The 21,083-nt window shown below is 44.5% G+C and overlaps 1 protein-coding gene and 1 long non-coding RNA gene across 5 annotated transcripts in view; one reads left to right on the forward strand and one right to left on the reverse strand.

Moving 5' to 3' along the window:
* ASAP3 (ArfGAP with SH3 domain, ankyrin repeat and PH domain 3) overlaps positions 1-21,083 on the forward strand; it is a 138,223-nt gene that overhangs the window by 71,317 nt on the left and 45,823 nt on the right. For 3 of the 4 annotated variants that reach the window (XM_082451319.1, XM_082451322.1, XM_082451323.1), the window contains exon 1: positions 20,265-20,300. The exons of the other annotated variant lie outside the window; for it this stretch is intronic. In XM_082451319.1, the coding sequence (XP_082307445.1) occupies positions 20,280-20,300 (21 nt within the window). In that variant the 5' untranslated portion in view covers positions 20,265-20,279. Of the gene's footprint in view, positions 1-20,264; positions 20,301-21,083 lie in introns of those variants that run through there. 4 annotated transcript variants of the gene reach the window in all.
* LOC309647202 lies at positions 4,556-10,051 on the reverse strand. The gene is made up of 2 exons (XR_014255858.1): positions 5,343-10,051; positions 4,556-5,016 (listed from the first exon to the last, which is right to left on the reverse strand). It is a non-coding gene; the product is annotated as an uncharacterized lncRNA (long non-coding RNA).

Genomic DNA, 21,083 nt, shown 5'->3' on the forward strand with positions numbered 1-21,083 from the left:
CCCTCAGGATGAAGTGCCCTTTCACTTGGTGTGAACGTCCATTTCTAACCTTGCAACTGGCTTAGCCTACCTTTCCAGCCTCACTGGCCACTCCTTCCCACCACCCATAGCCACACTGGACTTCTTTGTCAGTTCCTGAAAACAACATGTTTTCCCCCTTCTCTGCAATTCACATGGGCAGGCTCCTGCTTATTCTTTTTTTTAATATATTTATTTATTTGGCTGAGTTGGGTCTTTGTTGCTGCGCACAGGCTTTCTCTAGTTGCGGCGAGCGGGGGCTACTCTTCGCGGGCTTCTCGTTGCAGTGGCTTCTCATGTTGCGGAGCACGGGCTCTAGGCGTGCGGGCTTCAGTAGTTATGGCTCACGGGCTCTAGAGCGCAGGCTCAGTAGTTGTGGCGCATGGGCTTAGTTGCTCCGCGGCATGTGGGATCTTCCTGGACCAGGGCTCAAACCCGTCTCCCCTGCATTGGCAGGTGGATTCTTAACCACTGCGCCACCAGGGAAGCCCTCCTGCTTATTCTTCAAGGCCCAGTTCAGTTTTTTTGTAGAGTTTTTCCTTGACACTAATGTGTAGCCGTTAATACTTTGTACACGGATATGGCCATTTATGGGTTACTGAATACCTACTGTGTGCTAGGAACTGGGGAGATAGAGATAAATAAGAATAGTCCCCATCCTCAGGATGCTCACAAGACACAGACACGTAAAAATATAATTACAGGGCTTCCCTGGCGGTCCAGTGGTTAAGACTCCATGCTTCTACTGCAGGGGGGCTTGGGTTCAGTCCCTGGTTGGGGAACTAAAGATCCTGCATGCCGTGCAGCATGACCAAAAAAAATTACAAATGATGTGTCAGTTGCAATAATATACATTATAAGAGTTGGGAGGGGCAGTCATTAGGGAAGGCTTCCTGGAGGAGGTGATGCCCAAATTATGTCTTAACAGATACATAAGAGTAGCCTGGAGTTAGGGTAGATGAGGGATGGGAGACTTCCTTCCAAGCAGAGCAATCAATACCTTCTGTCCTGCCATCCAGCAGACAAGGGTGGCATCACAGAGCACTGCCTGCTGCCCCAACTCTGCCAATTTGGAGCTCTTGCCCTGGGAAAGCCTGCGGAGCCAAAGTGGTTGACACAGACCTTAAGGGCAGTGGGATCGGGAGACTAGGTCTGGGGGTCCTGTTAGGCCGCAGGGGACTGATTAATGAGGAGGGTCTTGAACTTGACACCAAGATGTCAGTTTACATGGAGGGCATGAAGACAATCTTATCCATGTAAGCAAAGCAAGGGCTGAGGTTTGAGACATTAGCATAGACAAAGGAACAAAAAAAGATGCCATTTTTTAAGCCTTCACATGTGTCTGGACACAGCAGTGTGCTCAATCCTTCACACATGATAATTTCATTTAATGTTCACTTTATGAAGTCAGTGTTATTATTATCACCACTTTATAGATGAGGAAACACTCAGTTTGAGTAAGTTCCCAGGTAACCCTTGTACTTTGCTAGTAGGGATGTAAGATGGTACAAGCTATTTTTAAAATTTGGCAGTTTCTCAAAAATATAAAACTACCATAGGACCCAGTAAATTCCACTCCTAGGTGTCTGCTCAAGAGAAATGAAAACGTGTCCATGCAAAGACAAGACTTGCACATGAATGTTCATAGCAGCATAATTCATAATAGCCCAAATGGGAAATATCTAAATATCTATCAACCGGTGAAGAGAGAAAATATTTGATCTAGACAAAGGAATTGTATTCAGCCACAAAAAGGAATGAAGTACTGATGCAATATGGATGAGATTGTCTTCAAAAACAATATGCTAAGTGAAAGAAGCTAGTCACAAAAGAGCACCTATTGTTAACTCCATTTGTATGAAATGTCCAGAATAGGCAAATCTATAGAGACAAAAAGTAAACTGGTGGTTGCCTGAGACTGGAGGTGGGAATGAGATGAACTGTAAATGGGCACGAGGGCTCTTCTGAATAGAAATGCAAAAATCCTCAACAAAATACTAGCAAACCAAATTTATCAACATATAAATAAGGATTATATACCATGGGATTTATCCCAGGAAGGCAAGGTTGGTTTAAAATCTGAAAATCAGTTAATGGAATACACCATATCAATAGAATAAAGGTCGAAAATGATCATCTCTATAGGTGCAGAAAAAAACATTTAACTAAATTCCACACCCCTTCATGATTAAAAAAAAAAAACAACTCAGCACACTAGGAATAGAAGGAAACTTTCTCAATCTGATAAAAAGCGTCTATGAAAAACCCACAGCTAGCACCAGACTTCATTGTGAAATACTGAATGCATTTTCCCATAGATCAGAAACAAGACAAGGATGTCTACTCCCTCCATTTCTATTCAACATCGTACTGGAAGTTCTAGCCAGGACAATTAGGCAAGAAAATAAAAGGCACCCAGATTGGAAAGAAGAAAAACTAGCTTTATTTGCAGATAACATGATCTTGTGTATAGAAAATCCTAAGGAATCCATTAAAAAACATAAAACTAATAAATGAGTTCAGTAAGGTTGTAGGATACAAAATCAGCATACAAAAATAAGTTATATTTCTATACACTAGTAGTGTACAATGCAAAAAACAAAATTAAGAAAACAATTTCATTTAGAATAGCATCAAGAATAATGAAATACTTGGGAATAAATATAACAAAAGCAGTACAAAACTTATGTTCTGAAAATTACAAAGCATTGTTGACAGAAATTTAAAAATATCTAAATAAGTAAAAAGACATCTCATGTTAATGGATTGGAAGACTTAATATTGTTAAGATGGCAATATTCCCTAAATTGATTTATAAATTCAACCCAGGCTCCATCAAAATTCTAGCTGGTTTCTTGGCAGAAATCAATAAGCTGATCCTAAAATTAACATGGAAATCCAAGGGACCCAGAATAGCCAAAACAATCTCAAAAAAGAAAAAAAACAGCGTTGGAGGACTCACACTTCCCAATTTCAAGGCTTATTACAAAGCTACAGTAGTCAATATAAGCATGAGGATAGACATATAGATGAATGGAATAGAATTTAGTGTCCAGAAATAAGCCCTCACATTTACAGTCAATTGATTTTTGCCAAGGATGCCAAGACAACTCATTGGGGAAAGAATAATTTTTTCAACAAACGGTTCTGGGACAACTGGATATCCATATGCAAAAGAATGAAGTTGAACCCCTAACACATACCATCTACAAAATTTAACTCAAAGACCTAAATATAAGGGCTAAAACTATAAAATGCCTAGAAAAAAGCATAGGCATAAATCTTCATGGCCTTGGATTAGGCAATAATTTCTTAGATATGACACCAGAAGCACAAGCAACAAAATAAAAAAAATAGACCAATTTGACTGTATCAAACTTTAGAACTTTTTTTGTTGAAAAGGACATCATCAAGAAAGTGAAAAGACAACCTACAGGATGGGAGAAAATATTTGTAAATCATATATCTAATTAGGGACTTGTATCCAGAATATAGAATGAACTCTTACAACTTAATAATAAATATATATATCACCAAACTAAAAAAAAAATGTACAAAGGATATGAATAGACTTTTCTCCAAAGAAGATATACAAATGGCCATTAAGTGCATGAAAAGATTCACAACATCATTAGCCACCCGTCAGGGAGATGCACGTCAAAACTAAGAGATACCTCATACCTACTAGGATGGCAATAATCAAAAAGACAGATAATAACAAAGCTCCAGTGAGGATGTGGAGAAATTGGAACTCTTGTACACTGCTAGTGGGAATGTAAAATACTACAACCACTTTGGGAAAAAGTTTGGCAGTTCCTCAAAAGTTTAAACATAAAACCACCATGCAACCGAAGTAATTCCACCCCGTATATACCCAAGAGAATTGAAAATATATTCACACAAAAACTTGTGCACAAATGTTCATTGCAGCATTATTCATAATAATCCAAGAGTGCAACAACTCAAATGTCTATCAATTGATGAATGGATAAATAAAATATAGTATATTAATATAGTAATGGAACATTATTTAGCAAATAAAAAGACATGAACTACTGATATATGCTACAACATGAATGAACCTTGAAAACATGCTAAATGAAAGAAGCCAGACACAAATGACAACATAGGATATTATTTCATTTATATGAAATGTCCAGAGTAGGCCTATCTAGAGACTGAAAGTAGATTAGTGGTTGCTTAAGGCTTTGGAAGAAGGAGGAAGAGGAATGACTGCTAATATACAGGGCTTTATTGAGAGGGGGCAATGGAAATATTCTAAAATCGGTGTGGTGATGATTGCACAACTCCATGAATACCCTAAAAACAGCTGAATTGTATACTTTAAGTAGTTGAATTGTATGGTATATGAATTATATCTCAATAAAGCTATTGTTTTACAAGTGGACATAGGGACATGAAAATTTATGGTAATAGTTGTAGTTACTTGATACAATTTCTAGATATCAATGCACTGTACACCCGAAATAGGTGAAATTTAGATTATGTAAAATATACCTCAATAAAGTTGTTTTAAAAAAAAAGAGTTCCCAGATAACACAGCCAATGAGAGGCAGAGCTGAAAATGTATGTGAAAGGGAAAATTTTCTAGAAAATAATAAATTTACCCAAAATGGCTCAAGAAGAAATACAAATTGTTAACTAGCTTGAATGGGCATTCAGGAGTTTCTGACTCCAAATGATACCAGAGCCAGATGGAGTTTACAAGTTTTATTAAACCTTAATCTTGAACTTACACATTTTTCAGAGAATGAGAAACAAAATCATTTAATGTGTTTCATGAGGCTAGGATAACCTTGATCCCCAAACCAGACAAGGACAATGCAAGAAAAGAAAATGCCAGAGGAATTCTCTCAAACGTAGAGACACAAATCCTAAATACATATTAGCCAGTTAAATATAGCCTTGCAAAATAAAAATAAATCACAGCCAACTTGGATTGACCCCAGGCATGCAAACATGTTGTCAGCACATTTGCTGCAAAACTCCAAGCTTGGGCTTCCCTGGTGGCACAGTGGTTGAGAGTCTGCCTGCTAATGCAGGGGACACGGGTTCGCGCCCTGGTCTGGGAAGATCCCACATGCCGCGGAGCAACTAGGCCCGTGAGCCAAAACTGCTGAGCCTGCGCGTCTGGAGCCTGTGCTCCTCAACAAGAGAGGCCACGAGAGTGAGAGGCCCGCGCACCGCGATGAAGAGTGGCCCCCGCTTGCCGCAACTACGGAAAGCCCTAGCACAGAAACGAAGACCCAACATAGCAATCAATCAATCAATCAATCAATAAATCTTTAAAAAAAAAACAAAACAAAAAAAACTCCAAGCTTTTCTTATGTGTAGAATATGAGCTAGAAATGCTACTTTTTTTGGAAGTTTTCCTAGGAATCTGTTCCTCGTTTATTTATTCAGCAAACATATTTAGGTGCCTATTAAGTGCTGAGTGCTGTTCTGACACCACGCATAACACAAACTCCAGCCCTCAAAAATGGAAAGAAAGCAATCTATGCAATCCCCATGTTAACAAACTAAAGGAAAAACCCATGTAATCATCTCCATAGATACAGGAAAAACACTGGAAAAATTCAACACTCATTTATGATTTTTAGAAACCCGATAGGTAAATCAGAATACACAGTAATTACTATTCCACAGCAAATATCATACTTAAGAGTAAAACCTTAGAAACAAGACCAGGACACCTACAACTCAACATCATGCTGGTGATCCTGGACAAAGCAATAGGACAAGAGGGAGAAAAAAACCCAGATCTGACGGCTCAAAACCCATGCAATTAACTACAGTGTACTCTGCCAGGGTGCCAGGGTAGGGTCATAACTACTGCTAATTCCTTGTCAAGAGTGTTGACCTGCTTTAGGAGTTGGCTTCCTCTTTCCATGAATGGACAAGGCCTGGCAGGTGTGTGTCTGCACACAGAACTCTTAAGGTGACTGAGGTTCTAGATTAGAGCAGGGATAGAAGCCCAGACCTCTCAGGGGGTTCTAAAGGAGAATTTCTGATGGGGCTTAGCAGTATGACAATACTATTTTGTTATGTATATTCATATATTTCATTTGCCTCTTGATCCTTCCATCAATCCTGGGAGAGAGGACAGGTAATAAAACTGAAATTTGGAAAGTTTAAGATACTTAGAACCACAAAAAGAACTGGAAGGGATTTTCACTTATTTGTTTTACAAACATTTTTTGAGCACCTACTATGTGCCTGCATCTGCTAGGTGCTAGGGAAACCATGGCCCCTGCTGCCTTCATGGAGCTTACAGCCTATTCTAATTCAAATCACATATTTTATAGGTTGGTACATCCATTTAAAGAAACACTTCTGAGCCTCTATGTTCTAGGCCAGTGGATCACAAACTTTAGCACACATCAGAATCACATGGAGGGCTAATTAAAGCACAAATTACTGGGCCCCATCTCCAGAGTTTCTGAGTCAGTAGGTCAGGGGTGGGACCTAAAAATGTGCATTTCTGACAAGCTCCAAGGTAATGCTGAGGCTGCTGGTCAGGGGGGACCCTACTTTGAGAACCATTGCACTAGTAACGTGCCCACACTGGGTTTCAGGCATTACACAATATAAAAAAGAAAGAAAACTTCCTACCCGTGAGAAGCTTACAGCTCCATGGGGTTTGTTTGTTTGTTTACTCCTAATTTATCCCTCCCCACCTCCCTTTCCCCTTTGGTAACCATAAGTTTGTTTTCTATATCTGTGAGTCTGTTTCTGTTTTGTGTATAGATTCATTTGTACTATCTTTTAGATTCCACATATAAGTGATATCATATAATATTTGTCTTTGTCTGACTTACTTCACTAAGTATAATATTCTCTAGGTCCATCCATGTTGCTGCAAATGGCAATATTTCATTCTTTTTTATGGCTGAGTAATATTCCATTGTGCATATATACCACATCTTCTTAAACCAATCATCTGTTGATGGGCACTTGGGTTGTTTCCATGTCTTGGCTATTGTGAATAGTGCTGCTATGAACATTGGGGTGCATGTTTCTTTCTGAATTAGAGTTTTCATCTTTTCCAGATATATACCCAGGAATGGCATTGCTGGATCATATGGTAGCTCTATTTTTAGTTTTTTAAGGAACCTCCACACTGTTCTCCATCGTGGCTTTACCAAGTTATATTCCCACCAACAGTGTAGGAGGGTTTCCTTTTTTCCACACCCTCTCCAGCATTTATTATTTGTAGACTTTTTGATGATGACCATTCTGACCAGTGTGAGGTGATACCTCACTGTGGTTTTGATTTGCATTTCTCTAATTAGTGATGTTGAGCATCTTTTCATGCGCCTGATGGCCATCCGTATGTCTTCTTTGGAGAAAAGTCTATTTAGGTCTTCTGTCCGTCTTTTAAATTGGGTTGTTTGGGGTTTTTTTATATTAAGTTGTATGAGCTGTTTGTATATTTTGGATATTAACCCCTTGTCAGTCACATCTTTTGCAAATATTTTCTCCCATTGCATAGGTTGTCTTTTTGTTTTGTTGATAGTTTCCTTTGCTGTGCAAAAGTTTTTAAGTTTGATTAGGTTCCATTTGTTTGTTTTTGCTTTTATTTATTTTGCCTTGGGAGACTGATGTAAGAAAATATTGCTATGATTTATGTCCGAGAATGTTTGCCTATGTTCTCTTCTAGGAGTTTTATGGTATCATGTGTCTCTCTCTCTCTCTCTCCCTCTCTCTCTCTCTCTCTCTCTCTCTCTATATATATATATATATATATATATATATTTTTTTTTTTTTTTTGGCTGCGTTGGGTCTTAGTTACAGCACACGGGATCTTCATTGAGGCATGCAGGATCTCGTTGCAGAGCGTGTGCTCTTCGTTGCAACGTGTGGGCTTCTCTCTAGTTGTGGCGTGAGGGTTTTTTTCTCTCTCTAGTTGTGGTGCGTGGGTCCAGAGTGTATGGGCTCTGTAGGGTGCAGCACGCAGGCTCTCTTGTTGAGGCACATGAGCTCAGTAGTTGTGGCGCACGGGCTTATTTGCCCCACGGCATGTGGGATCTTAGTTCCCTGACCAGGGATTGAACCCACGTCCCCTGCATTGAAAGGTGGATGCTTTACCACTGGACCACCAAGGAAGTCCCATATTTAGCTCTTTAAAGCATTTTGAGTTTATTTTTGTATATCGTGTGAGGGAGTGTTCTAATTTCATTGATTTACATGTAGCTGTCCAGCTTTCCCAACACCACTTGCTGAAGAGACTGTCTTTTCTCCATTGTATATTTTTGCCTCCTTTGTTGCAGATTGATTGATCATAGGTGTATGGGTTTATTTCTGGCCTCTCTATTCTGTTCCAATGATCTATGTGTCTGTTTTTGTGCCAATACCATGCTGGTTTATTTTGTTTGTTTGTTTCTTTTTTAAGTATAGCTAATTTACAGTGTAGTGTTAGTTTCAGGTGTACAAAAAAGTGATTCAGTTATGTGTATATATTGAGCATCTTTTCATGTGGCTTTTGGCCATAATACCAAGCTGTTTTGATTACTGTAGCTTTGTAGTATAGTCTGAAGACTGGAAGGGTTATGCCTCCAGCTTTGTTCTTTTTCCTCAGGATTGCTTTGGCAGTTCTGGGTCCTTTGTGGTTCCATATAAATTTTAGGATTATTTGTTCTAGTTCTGTGAAAAATGTCATAGGTATTTTGATAGAGATTGCATTAAATCTGTAAATTGCTCTGGGTAGTATTAATATTTATCAATATTAATTCTTCCAACACAAGAGCATGGGATATCTTTCCATTTCTTTGAATCATCTTCAATATCCCTTATCAATGTTTTATAGTTTTCACAACTCCATGGGTTTTAATAGGCATTCACTCACTCACTCATTCATTTGTTCATCAAACCAGGGCTTTGCATTCATAATATTGTGTAGTTTTCAGGAAAACCCCATGTGCTGAATATTTTTATTAGCCCCATTTTACAAATGAGGAAACTGAGACTTAGGAGAGGTTAGGTAATGTGCACACAGTTACACAGTAAGTGACAGAACCCAGGCTGCAGGTCCCCAAGAGTCCTTACTCTTAACCTCCAGTTAAACTGGATATAAGTAATTTAATGTGTGTTCTAAATGCTACCATTAAGGAGGCAATAGAGTGTTTTGGGAACCTAGATGGACCCATCTATGGAAGAATGAGCTCAGAGAGGGCATGGTGGGATGGACCTGAATAGGACATTTGCCAAAGCAAAGAGGGGGCGAAAGGCTGCAGAGCAAGCAGAAGGAACCACTTTGGAAAAGGCCAGGTGGCCCTGTGGTTAGGGTATAAAGAACAGAATGTCCCAGTCAATGCCTATTCACTGGTCTAAGGCTCATGCCAATCCTCAAGTGACCACAGAGGAGAGTGACCAGCAGGGTGCTCATCTGTTGGCCAGGGGCTGTGTTGACCCAATCAAGGCCACGTACCCTCCTGGTGTACGCGTGTGCAGATGTGTGTGTGTGTGTGTGTGTGTGTTCCTTCAAAGGAATCACAGATCACCAGGCAGGTTATTTTCCCAGCATGGGGACCACTGCCCTCTGGTGGCCACTCTGCCAAAAGCCGAAATTGGGAAAACAACTCTCCCTACGGAGACCATTCAGGACCGGTTTTGTTTTATCTCCCCAAAACCTTATAGAATAGGTATTATTATCCCCAGTGAGGCTCAGGGAGATGAAGTTACTTGCCTGAGGTCACACAGCTAGATGTAGTAGACAGGATTGTGACTAGGGTGAGGCAAGGGAGAAAATGGGATGGGACTGGAATCTGGTCAACTGAACTCCAAGACTCATGGTCTTAACCATCATGTGCCCAGTCTCCTGACTGGCCTTGTGGGGGTTGCATTCTGACCTTGGACGTTTCCTTTGTGTGTACAATGCTAGATGCTGGGGAAACAGACACAGCCCTTTGCCCATGAAGATCAAGACTTCTGTCCGACAAATGTAAGTCGGGAGAAGATGCTCTGCTCCAGGAGCAGCAAAAGAAGCATGGTTGTGTGTGTGTGTGTGTGGTTGTGTGTGTGTGAGTGTGTTTGTGTGTGTGTGTGTGTTTGTGTGTGTGTGAGTGTGTGTGTTTGGCATCCTAAGGGAACAGGTCCTCAGGGAAGCTTGAAGGCAATGTCCCAGCCACAAGGAGTCTTCTTCTCCAGGCAGTGCATCCCCTGAGCCAAGCCAGTGGGCACCAGGCTGGCTCCTTGGAGGTGCTGGGGAAGCATTTGTTGGATAAATGCCCATGAACTTAGAACACAGTTGATCTGCAGTCCGTTGTGATGATACACATGATTGTTATTGTACTGTGTGGTCACTAGTCATGGAAGGAAAATGCTCCCCAGTGTAAAGGTAATTAGCATTCCTTTGACCCAGACACATGCAACTTGGCTATTTTAGCTCTTCTCATTTTGCCAACATTTTTCATCAGGGTCCAAGTCAGTAGTTTTCCCTAAAACCAACTCACAAGTTTTTATTGAACACCCACTAGGAAGCCAAAATACAGGGAGAGGGAAATTATAGACATAGAGCTCTATGCCATTTACTCAGTACCAGAAAGGTGCATAGCACTATCCTAAGCCTGTTACTCCTTACATCAACCCAATGGGGTAGGGAGGGAATCCAAATGCAGGGAATCCTTTTAGAGATGAGCGAGCAGCTCGGAGAGAGCAAGGGATGTATCCAAAGTCATGCAATGAAAGACACAGCTGAGATCCAAGTCTAGCCTCATGCCATCACCTCAACTTCCACGCTTGCGGTCCTTGAAGTGTTCCCCAGACCAACAGTATCAGGGTCACCTGGGCACTTGTTAGAAATGAAGATTACCAGGTCCCACTGCAGATCTACTGAATCTGAAATTCTGGATGTTGGGCCCTGAAGCCTGTATTTTAACAAGCCCTCCAGGTGATTCTGATGCACACTCAAGTGTGAGAACCACAGACCGTTGCTACAGTAGTCTCTGTACTTCAGCTGCCCACAGTCAGATGGGGACCAACCCAAACCGGGACATACACAAATAACTCCAGCCCAGACATTCTGTAATAGTGTCAGAGGAGGGAGAGTCGTTCTGGGGGTTCTGAAGAGGTTTCATGGAAAAGATGAGATTTGAACTTGGCGATGATGAATGGAAGGACTTTAATGATCATAACTGGAAGAAAAGGCCTTTCAGGTAGAGCAGAGGCAAGGAGACCAGAAAGTGCCTGTTCACAAATGGGATGGAGGCCAGTTCATGAAAGGCCTTGCCTGCCAGGCTGAGAAGTCTGGCCCTTTTCCTGGAGGCAGTGGGAGCCATGTAGGTTTTTGAGCACAGGTGTGCTCATGGCTCAAAGTCCCAGTATATCATTGCCCAACAACACTGTTTTCTTACTTACCACTGTGGTAGACAGAGTAATGGCCTTCCAAAGATGTCCATGTCCTAATCCCCAGAGCCTATGAATATGTTATATTACATAGCAAGGGGAATTTATAATCACAGATAGAATTAAGGTTGCTAATCAGCTGACCTTGGGATGGAGAGAGTATCCTGGATTATCTAGTTGGGCCCAATGGAATCACAAGATTCGTTATATGTGAAAAAGGAAGAAGAGTCAGTGTCAGAGTCAGTGAGAGATTTCAAGGTGCTAAACTGCTGGCTTTGAAGATGGAGGAAGGGGCCACGACCAGGAAGGTAGACAGCCTCTAGAAGCTGGAAAAGCAAGGAAATGGATTTTTCCCTAGAGCTTCCAGAAGGAACACAGTCCATCCAACATCTTGATTTTAGCCCAGCAACACATTTCAGACTTCCAACCTCCAGAGCTATAAGATAGACCTCCAAAAAATCATAAGGCGTTTTCTTTCTTTAACCGAAGGTGAATGAAAAGAGCAGTGGCTGCTTTCTGAGTGCTTACGGCGTTGTGTACTTTATGAGCATGCTCTCCTTTAATCCTCACAACAACCCCATGAGACAGGCACTATTCTCTCCATTTTCCATTGGAGAAATGGAGGCTTGCCCACGCTAATAAGGAGCACAGCCAGGATGGAAACGCAGGCCTGTCTCCAAAGGTTGTCCCCACTAGGCTTGAGAAAAGACTTTGCATGATAGTCTCTGCTCCAAGTTGCCTGGATGGGCTTCAGCCAAAGGTGCTGGGGGCCCTTCCTGTCTGGAGCAGGGGCAGAGGCTTGGAAGACTGGCTATCCTCTCCCTCCAATGAGGAAGTTGGTGAAGACAGCTTGGACCTAGTTATCCACCCCGGCTTGAATCTGCTTTCATCTAGGCCGGGAGATAGACACGCAGGCACTGGACACCTGTTTACAGCCACATTCCCTGCGTTTGTCCCCTGGTTCCATCACTTGAGTACTGGTAACCTTGGGTAAGTTCCTTACTGCTCCTATCTTAGTTTCCTATTCTACAAAATGGGTATAATAACAGTACCTACCTATGAGAGCATTCTATGAGTTATTGTATGTAATGGGCTTAGAAAAGTACCTACACTGAGTAAATCTGATAACTGATATCATTATTTTCATTTTTATTTCATATCTGGGAAACCCACCCCATCTCAGGCACCCTTCTCAGAAACAATGGTGGTGGCGGGCTGTGCAGATGGATTCACGTACATACCCTTTTATTAAATATATAAATTTATTTATTTTACTTATTTATTTTTGGCTGCATTGGGTCTTCGTTGCTGCGCACGGGCTTTCTCTAGTAGCAGCGAGCAGGGGCTACTCTTTGTTGTGGTGTGCAGGCTCCTCATTGCAGTGGCTTCTCTTGTTGCGGAGCATGGGCTCTAGGTGTGTGGGCTTCAGTAGTTGTGGCACGTGGGTTCAGTAGCTGTGGCGCATGGGCTTAGTTGCTCCGTAGCATGTGGGATCTTCCCAGACCAGGGCTCGAACCTGTGTCCCCTGCATTGGCAGGCGGATTCTTAACCACTGTGCCACCAGGGAAGCCCACGTACATACCCTTTTAATATGAATATTTCTATGTGTTCACCAAATATCTCCTTAGGAATTTTAAACCTCTTATGGGTTTGTGAACCATTTGGGAATCTGATGACAACTACAGATCTTTGTAAATCTGATCAGTCCACACTTCTCTGCAAATTGCCCCTATAGGTGCCCTGCAGTCTATATTTGTACTCATGGTGTAGGCAGCTCCCACAGCTCCCAGGGAGCCTGGCCCACCCTAGTGGACACTCAGTGTTACTGCGCCCAGCCTTCCAGCTGGGCAGGCTGTGCACTGCTCCCCTCTAGGGGGCCCCATGATGTAGACTGCAATTCACAGTCACGTGTGCAGCAGGGAGGCTTGGGAGCTTCTTCTGAGGCAGGCTGGGGCCATCCAACTCTCTCTCAAGGGAATTTAAGAGTTGAGATTCTGAGATTAGTCTCTGCTGGTGGCTTGAACTGAGGATATGCAAACAAAGACCATTTGGCCCTGAAGAGTAGCTTCCTTTGGCTCTTGGGTACTTTCCAGTTCCTGGGGGAATCTTTGGGTAGGAAACGTCTTGCGCAACTTGAGGTCACAGGGTCATATAGCTATCCTTCTAGCGAAGGGTATATAGGGGTGGGTCTTTATACACAGGGAGTGAGGGGGAAGCAAGGAAACAAAGTGAGACATGATGAGGAAGCACAGGGGTACCAAAGGGAAGGGTACCAAACCATCTCAGGGCATCAGGGGAGGCTTCCTGAGGCAGTGACATCTGTGACATCTGAATTATGAGAATGAATAGGAGGTCAGCAGGCAAAGAAGCTGGAAAAGTAATGCAGGCAGAAGGAACAGGCTGTGCATGAGAAGAGAGGTAGCCTCAGGAACTGGACTGAGGTTGGTTTTCTTCTCCTGAGAGAGGATTGGAGAGGCAGATGGGGCTAGGTGGGGAAGGGGCTTGTGGCCACGCAAAGGAGCATGGGCTTGATCCTAAGGGGGAGGTGGAGCCCCTCTTTGTATCCACTTCCCTTGGCGGTCCTCATTTTCACTTCTTCAGGTCTCTGGTCATCTCGTCCAGGACATGAAACATGAACTCTCCACTCCCTGGAGGTGAGCCTAGAACCTACCACCAGAAGGTAGATTATGGATCAGTGGATGAAGCAGGGATTTTTAAAAAAATAAATTTATTTATATATTTTATTTTGTTTATTTGGCTGCATTGGGTCTTTGTTGCTGCGTGCAGGCTTTCTCTAGTTGCAGCGAGCGGGGGCCACGCTTCATTGCAGTGTGCAGGCTTCTCATTGCGGTGTCTTCTCTTGTTGCGGAGCACGGGCTCTAGGAGCGCGGGCTTCAGTAGTTGTGGCACGTGGGCTCAGTAGTTGTGGCACGCGAGCTCTAGAGTGCAGGCTCAGTAGTTGTGGTGCACGGGCTTAGTTGCTCCGTGGCGTGTGGGATCTTCCCAGACGAGGGCTCGAACCCATGTCCCCTGCATTGGCAGGCGGATTCTTAACCATTGCACCTCCAGGGAAGTCCCTGAAGCAGGGATTTTGACCACAAATAAGCCTGGATTCTAAACCTGCCCCTGCCACTCACTGGTCATGTAACTTTGGGCATCAGTAAAATGGGGGTTAATAACACCTACTGGATTGATCAAATATTTATTGCATGCCTTCTACGCACCAGACATGGGAATGGACAATAACTAACACATTTTTAAAAAAATTAATTTATTTATTTTTGGCTGTGTTGGGTCTTCGTTTCTGCGCGAGGGCTTTCTCTAGTTGTGGCAAGCAGGGGCCACTCTTCATCGCGGTGCGCGGGCCTCTCACTATCGCGGCCTCTCTTGTTGCGGAGCACAGGCTCCAGACACGCAGGCTCAGTAGTTGTGGCTCATGGGCTTAGTTGCTCCATGGCATGTGGGATCTTCCCCAACCATGGCTCAAACCCATGTCCCCTGTGTTGGCAGGTGGATTCTTAACCACAGCGCCAACAGGGAAGCCCCTGACATGACATTTCAAAGGCTCACTTGCTGCTCTGTTGAGAATAGCCTGTAGAGGAGCAAAGGGTGGAAGCAGAGAGACCAATCAGAAGGCACCCCAAGGAATGCAGGCAAGAGATGATGTGGCTTGGATCAGTGATGTGGGGTGGTGGATTCTGAATCTATTTGGGGGGAAGAGCCAACAGATCTCCTGATGTGGGGAAAGAGGTTTGGGAAGGGAAATCAGGAGCTCAGCTTTGAACATATTAAGTTCAAGATGCCCTATTAGATTTCCCGGTGGGAGTGTCAAGGAGGCAGTGGGATATGGGAGTCTGGAGTTCAGGGGAGAGGTCCAGGCTGTAGTTATAAGTTTGGGAATCATCAGGATCTAAATGGTATTTAAAGTCATGGGACTGGATGAGATCATCAAGGGAGTGAGCATGGAGGTAGGGGAGTAGAAGACCAAGGACTGCGTCCTCAGTGTTAAGAAATCACAAAGAACAGGAAGAACCAGAAAGGGAGATCAAGAAGGAGGCATCAGTGAGGGAGGAAGAAAATCAAAATAGTGTGGTGTCCTGGGGGCCAAGTGAAGAAAGTGTAGCATGGAGGAAGCTGCTGGGAGGCCAAGCGTGGTGAGAACTGAGCAGTGATTAATGGGTTCAGGACCGTGGTGGTCTCTGGTGACCTTGATGAGAGCAGTTTCAGTGGTTAGTGGGAGCAGAAGCCTGATCAGTGGTAGTTTAAGAGAATATCAGAGTACAGGCATGGACTCCTTCCTAAACTCCTACTGCTCTGCCCACTGGCTCCTTGGAGCTGCCTCCAGGGCCACTCTGAGTTCATTTCTCACCCTCCCCGCTGCTCAGTCCCAGCAACATCCTGGATTCTCCTCTTGACAGATGGCAGTTTGCCCATGACCCAAAATCAAGCAAATTAATCCAATGATGCTGGTGAACAATTGTCCAAGCAGCTGCTCCTGACTCTATGCTACTGGTTGCAGGCAGAAATAAAGAGAAGCTATCTTAAGAGGTTCTGTTTTAAAAGTTATGAAGCGGGGCTTCCCTGGAGGCGCAGTGGTTAAGAATCCACCTGCCAATGCAGGGGACACAGGTTCGAGCCCTGGTCCGCGAAGATCCCACATGCCCTGGAGCAACTAAGCCCATGCACCACAACTACTGAGCCCACACGCCACAACTACTGAAGCCCGCGTGCCTAGAGCCCGTGCTCCGCAACAAGAGAAGCCACTGCAATGAGAAGCCACGCACCACAACGAAGAGTAGCCCCCGCTCGCCACAACGAGAGAAACCCCGCGAACAGCAATGAAGACCCAACACAGTCAAAAATAAATTAATTAAATAAATAAATTAAAAAATAATAATAATAAAAATAAATAAATGTTATGAAGCTAAAAGAGAGTATTTGCATTAGGTACATCAAACACTGGGATTCTTACATTTTTATCCTCTCTCTATTTTAACCCAATATAAACATAATCTTGGGCATGACGTGATATCAAACATCTATAGATTACTTAAAGATTACCCCAAACCTGGAAATTTAGGGAAAATTTCACTGTAATTGAATTGTTCACATAATATTTAAATAAAAGCAAAATGTTATTTTACTGAAAAGAAAAATATCAGAAGAAAGGAATTCGATACTGTAAATATAGTGACGACTTTTCAAGGACTTCTGAAAGGGGAGCAGAGAAATGGGGCAGTAGCTGGAGGGAGGAGTTAGAATTCAAGAGGAATTGTTTTAATTATGGGAGACATTACAGTATGTGTCCACATTGATGGGAACGGACTTTTCTGTACTGTCTTTTTCTTTGCTCATTCTGTCCCAACTCCCTCAGATCCTTCAGGGCTCAGCTCAGGCTCCGTTCTTCTCTGAAGCTGCCCCATCTTCCCTGAGCCAGACAGGGAAAGGACTCTTTTCCCCTCCCCACCCCTAATTCCCGTAGCACCTTGTTAAGGGCATTTATAATTTGCATTGTATGATTATTTGGGTACAAGTTTCCTGAGAACTGCTCCATATCTTGCACACCTTTGTATCCAAAGCCTCCCCACTTGTCATTTTCCACTCAGGAATACACCTAGAACTGCTTGATAAATGTTTATTGAGTGAACAAGTGAATTCCAGGGAGCTGGATTTGCACTGGCTGGTCCAGGGACCTAGAAACAGCAATTTTATAAGTAGTGTGTCTCAAATTCTTTCCTTGAAATAGCCTTCGTAAAGTGAATGTTTATGTAGGATGGTCTGGGGAAATAACTAGAAGCAACTGAAATTTTCTTGAAGGCACATGTTTTCTCTGAAAATTCCTAAAACTTTTGCAACCTACCCTGATATAGCTCTGGGTTTATCTTATTTCCAAATAATACTGTAATTTACTTACCATTTATTATTCAGTTTCTCCCAGAAGTCTTGAAATAAAAATTATGCTTCAGAAAGTGGCCCGCCCTCAGCAGTATGTGTCTCTTGGTTTGAGTATCTGATAGAGGATTTGACATTGAAGAAGTTGCTTTACAAAATAGTAATAATTTGTTAGCCTGCAAGATATTACGATAGTATTCTGCCTCTGGTTGGTGGCATGTTTTAATTATAGAAGAGAATATATGGAACATGTATATCTGCTTATAAGAGGCAATATTTTCTAGTTAGGTAGCATAGTTTGGTGATTAATAATAAAACAAAAGCTTTGGAGTCATGCAGACTTTGGTTGAAATCTTGGTTATATTTTCATTCTGACTTTATACAAATTAACCCCTCTAAGCCTTGGTTTTCCCGCCTATAACACAGAGATGGGAAGAATAATGTTCCCCGACTCCTTGGGTTGTTGTGGATATTGAGTGAGCTATTGCTTGTATAGCCCTTGGCACTGTGACTAGTACATAGTAAGTGCTCAATAAATAAATAAGTGGGCCAGAGACCCAGACCAGCAAACAGGTGATTACAGTTCTCAGTGAGAAGTGCTGGGGCAGGGGATACCGGGTCCTGTGGGAGTTCCAAGAAGGACATTGGGGAAGGCTTCCTGGAGGAATTGACATCCAATATGAGCAGCTGAAAGGAGGTCGGGGAGTGTTATGGGCAGAAGGACGAATAATGAGAGAGCTTGGCTCATGGCAGGAAAGGAGGGGTGAGAGGTAAGGAAGAAAATGAAAACGGCAGGAGCAAAAGATCATGCAGGACCAGGTAGCCATGAAAAAAGTTTGTCTTTCATCCAGAGAGCAATGGGGGCCATTGAAGAGTTCTAACCAGGGGAGCAACAGATCAGATATGCAAGACTGGGCACAGAGAGACTGGTGAGGAGGTCAGAGGTAGTGTGGCCTGGACTGGGGTTGGCCAGGAGCTGGAGAAGGTGGCTGTATTTGTGAGACATTCAGGAGGTAGTGATAATGATTGAGTGTAGGTTGGTGGAAGGAGATGGGGAGGATGATCGTCAGGGAGTGCACAGTGGTGCCTTCCACCAAGACAGGGACAGAGAAGGAGCTGGGACCAGAAGTGAGGTACAATATGCCCAGTTCGGTTTTGGACATATAGACTGTCTGTGAAATAGTCACATGAAACCATCCTATAAATGGTTGGATACATAGATCTTAAGCCTTGGAAAATGTGGTAGGCTCAGTAATGGCCCACAAAGATACCCAGGTCCTAATCCCTGGAACCTGTAAATGTTATCTTATATGGCAAAAGGAATTTTGCAGATGTGATTAATTTAAGGTTCCTGAGATGGGGAGATTATCCTGGATCATCTGGGTGGGCCAAAAATGTAACCATAAATGTGCTTATAATATGGAGATCAAGGGAGATTTGACCACAGAAAGGTAGGTAATGTGACACAGAAGCAAAATGCCCTTTAAGATGGAGGAACTTGGCCACAGGCCAAAGAATGCAAGGAATGCAGTTCTAGAAGCTGGAAAAGGTGAGGAAACAGATGCTCCCCTAGAGCATTTGGAGGGAGTGCGGCCCTGCTGATACCTTGACTTCAGTCCAGTGAAACTCACTTCAGACTTCTAACCTCCAGGATTGTAAGAGAATAAATGTGTTGTTTTAAGCCACCAAGTTTGCGTTGTTACAGGAGTCGAATATAGAAGACATCAACATCAATGGTGTAAAGAGAACTGGTGGAGTTGGATGAAGGTGTTCAGGAAGCCTGAGTAGAGTGAGAAGAGCAGAGGGTCCAGCATTTAAGATACACGCAGAGGAAGTGCACCTCAGAAAGGGCCCTAAGAAGGAGCAGTCAGAGAGGAGGAGGACCACCGAGGAAAATGGTCCTTTTTCAAAAAAATGAAATTACTGTTTGCTGTAGTTCGGGCTGAAAACAGGCTAGAGTGGGTTGAAGGGTGACTGAGGGGTGAACCAGAGTTGTATTTCACAGCCTATTGGTCCTGTCTCCTCCACCAGATTGTACACATTTTTTCCAACTTTCAATTCTATTCCACAAACAGTATAAATTCATTACCAAAACGTTAGGATAGACAGACTAGCTAAAAGAAGAAATTACTCATAACATCCTCAGCTGGTAATATTTTAGTGTATATCTTTTCAGGGTTTTTTTTTTCCACTTAAACTACATAATCCTCTCAGTCACTTAGTGGGGTGAAATACCATTAAGCCATTTCAAGAGGTGGAAAATTCAGGCTTAGAGAAGCAAGCAATTTACTCAGCTGTACACAGCTGGTCAACAGCAGCACCAGGTTGGGGACTTAGACCTATCTGACTCCAAAGCCAATGTTCTTCACCGCAGTGCTTCCCTGATATTTTCCAGAGGACTTCGGGCTCCAGAACTAAATCTAAGTGGATTTTTATCCTGAACACCATCCCTCATCCACCCAAATATATAGGTGGTTCCCAAGAGGCAGAGGATAGTGGGTGGGGAGGAGGGGCAATCTTTAGCCTGGTGGGGTTGGTGAGCCAGGTTGAGGAGTGAAAGGCAGGAGACTGAGCCCAGGAAGAATGAAGGTGTGGGTGAGAAGGCCGGATAAGAGGGAGCCAGTTCCTGAGCGCCTGAGTACACGCACGTGTAAGGTTCCCTCCTCGTAACATTACAACCAAGTGGGCATTAGACTTCCCATTTTGCAGAGAAGAAGAAAAATGAGGTTCCAAGAAGGGATATAATTTTCCCCAAATCACACAGCTATCCGAGGCGCCGAGCCACAAAGACCCTGGAGGCGGGGCACACTATTTAGGGGAGGAGCGAAGGGGCCGTTGGACGGCCCTGGCTGGACGCTGAGCGGAGGCCGAGAGCGGGGTATGCGAAGCAAGGGAGGGGTGGGGCGACTCGGGGCGGAGCGGGGCACCGAGATCCTCCTCCCCCCACCCCGGGCTTGGGAGAGAGACGAGGGGCTGGGTGAGGGCGAAGCTGAAGGGGTGAGGTCATGAGGACTGGGAACCAATGGGTAGGAGAGGAAGACGCAAGGCGCATTAAGGAGGGATGCGGAGATACGGCACCGAGGCTTTGGGAGGCAGGGTGACTTCGGAGGCCCGGGAGCGGGACAAAGGGGCGGAGCCGTAGACGCGCCGAGAGGGAGGTAGCTTTAAGAAAGAGAGGCCAAAGGACCCTGCACAGAGGCATGGGGCGGGACCGCGGAGCCGGGTGAGGGGCCGAGGGCGGGGAAGTGAGCCAGGGGCGGAGCTCTCTGGGGATGGGAGGCCAGAAGGCTGGGTCGATGGGCCGGTGGCGGGACAGTGAGCCAGGGGCGGAGCTCTCAGGGGCTGGGAGGCCAGGTGGCTGGGTCGATGGGCCGGTGGCGGGGCAGTGAGCCAGGGGCGGAGCTCTCAGGGGCTGGGAGGCCAGGTGGCTGGGTCGATGGGTCGGGGGCGGGGCAGTGGGCCAGGGGCGGAGCTCTCAGGGGCTGGGCGGCCAGGTGGCTGGGTCGATGGGCCGAGGGCGGGGCAGTGAGCCAGGGGCGGAGCTCTCTGGGGATGGGCGGCCAGAGGGCTGGGCCGAGGAGCCGGGCGAGGGGCCAGGGGCGGGACTCTCAGGGCTGGGAGGCCCGCGAGGGCGGGGGACGGGCGGTCCAGGCTAATGTGGGGAGCGAGGCTGGAAGGCCGTGGGCGGGCCGAGAAGCGGGCGGAGTGGGAAAGGTCTGGGCTCCCAGGACTAGAGGGGACGCGGCTGTGTGGGGCAAAAGCAGTCGGGGGCGGGGCGGCGCGGAGGGGGCGGGGCGGCGCGGAGGCCA

This window comes from Balaenoptera physalus (genome assembly GCF_965194825.1).
Source record: "Balaenoptera physalus genome assembly, chromosome: 1".
In the NCBI taxonomy this organism is placed as follows: Eukaryota; Metazoa; Chordata; class Mammalia; order Artiodactyla; family Balaenopteridae; genus Balaenoptera; species Balaenoptera physalus.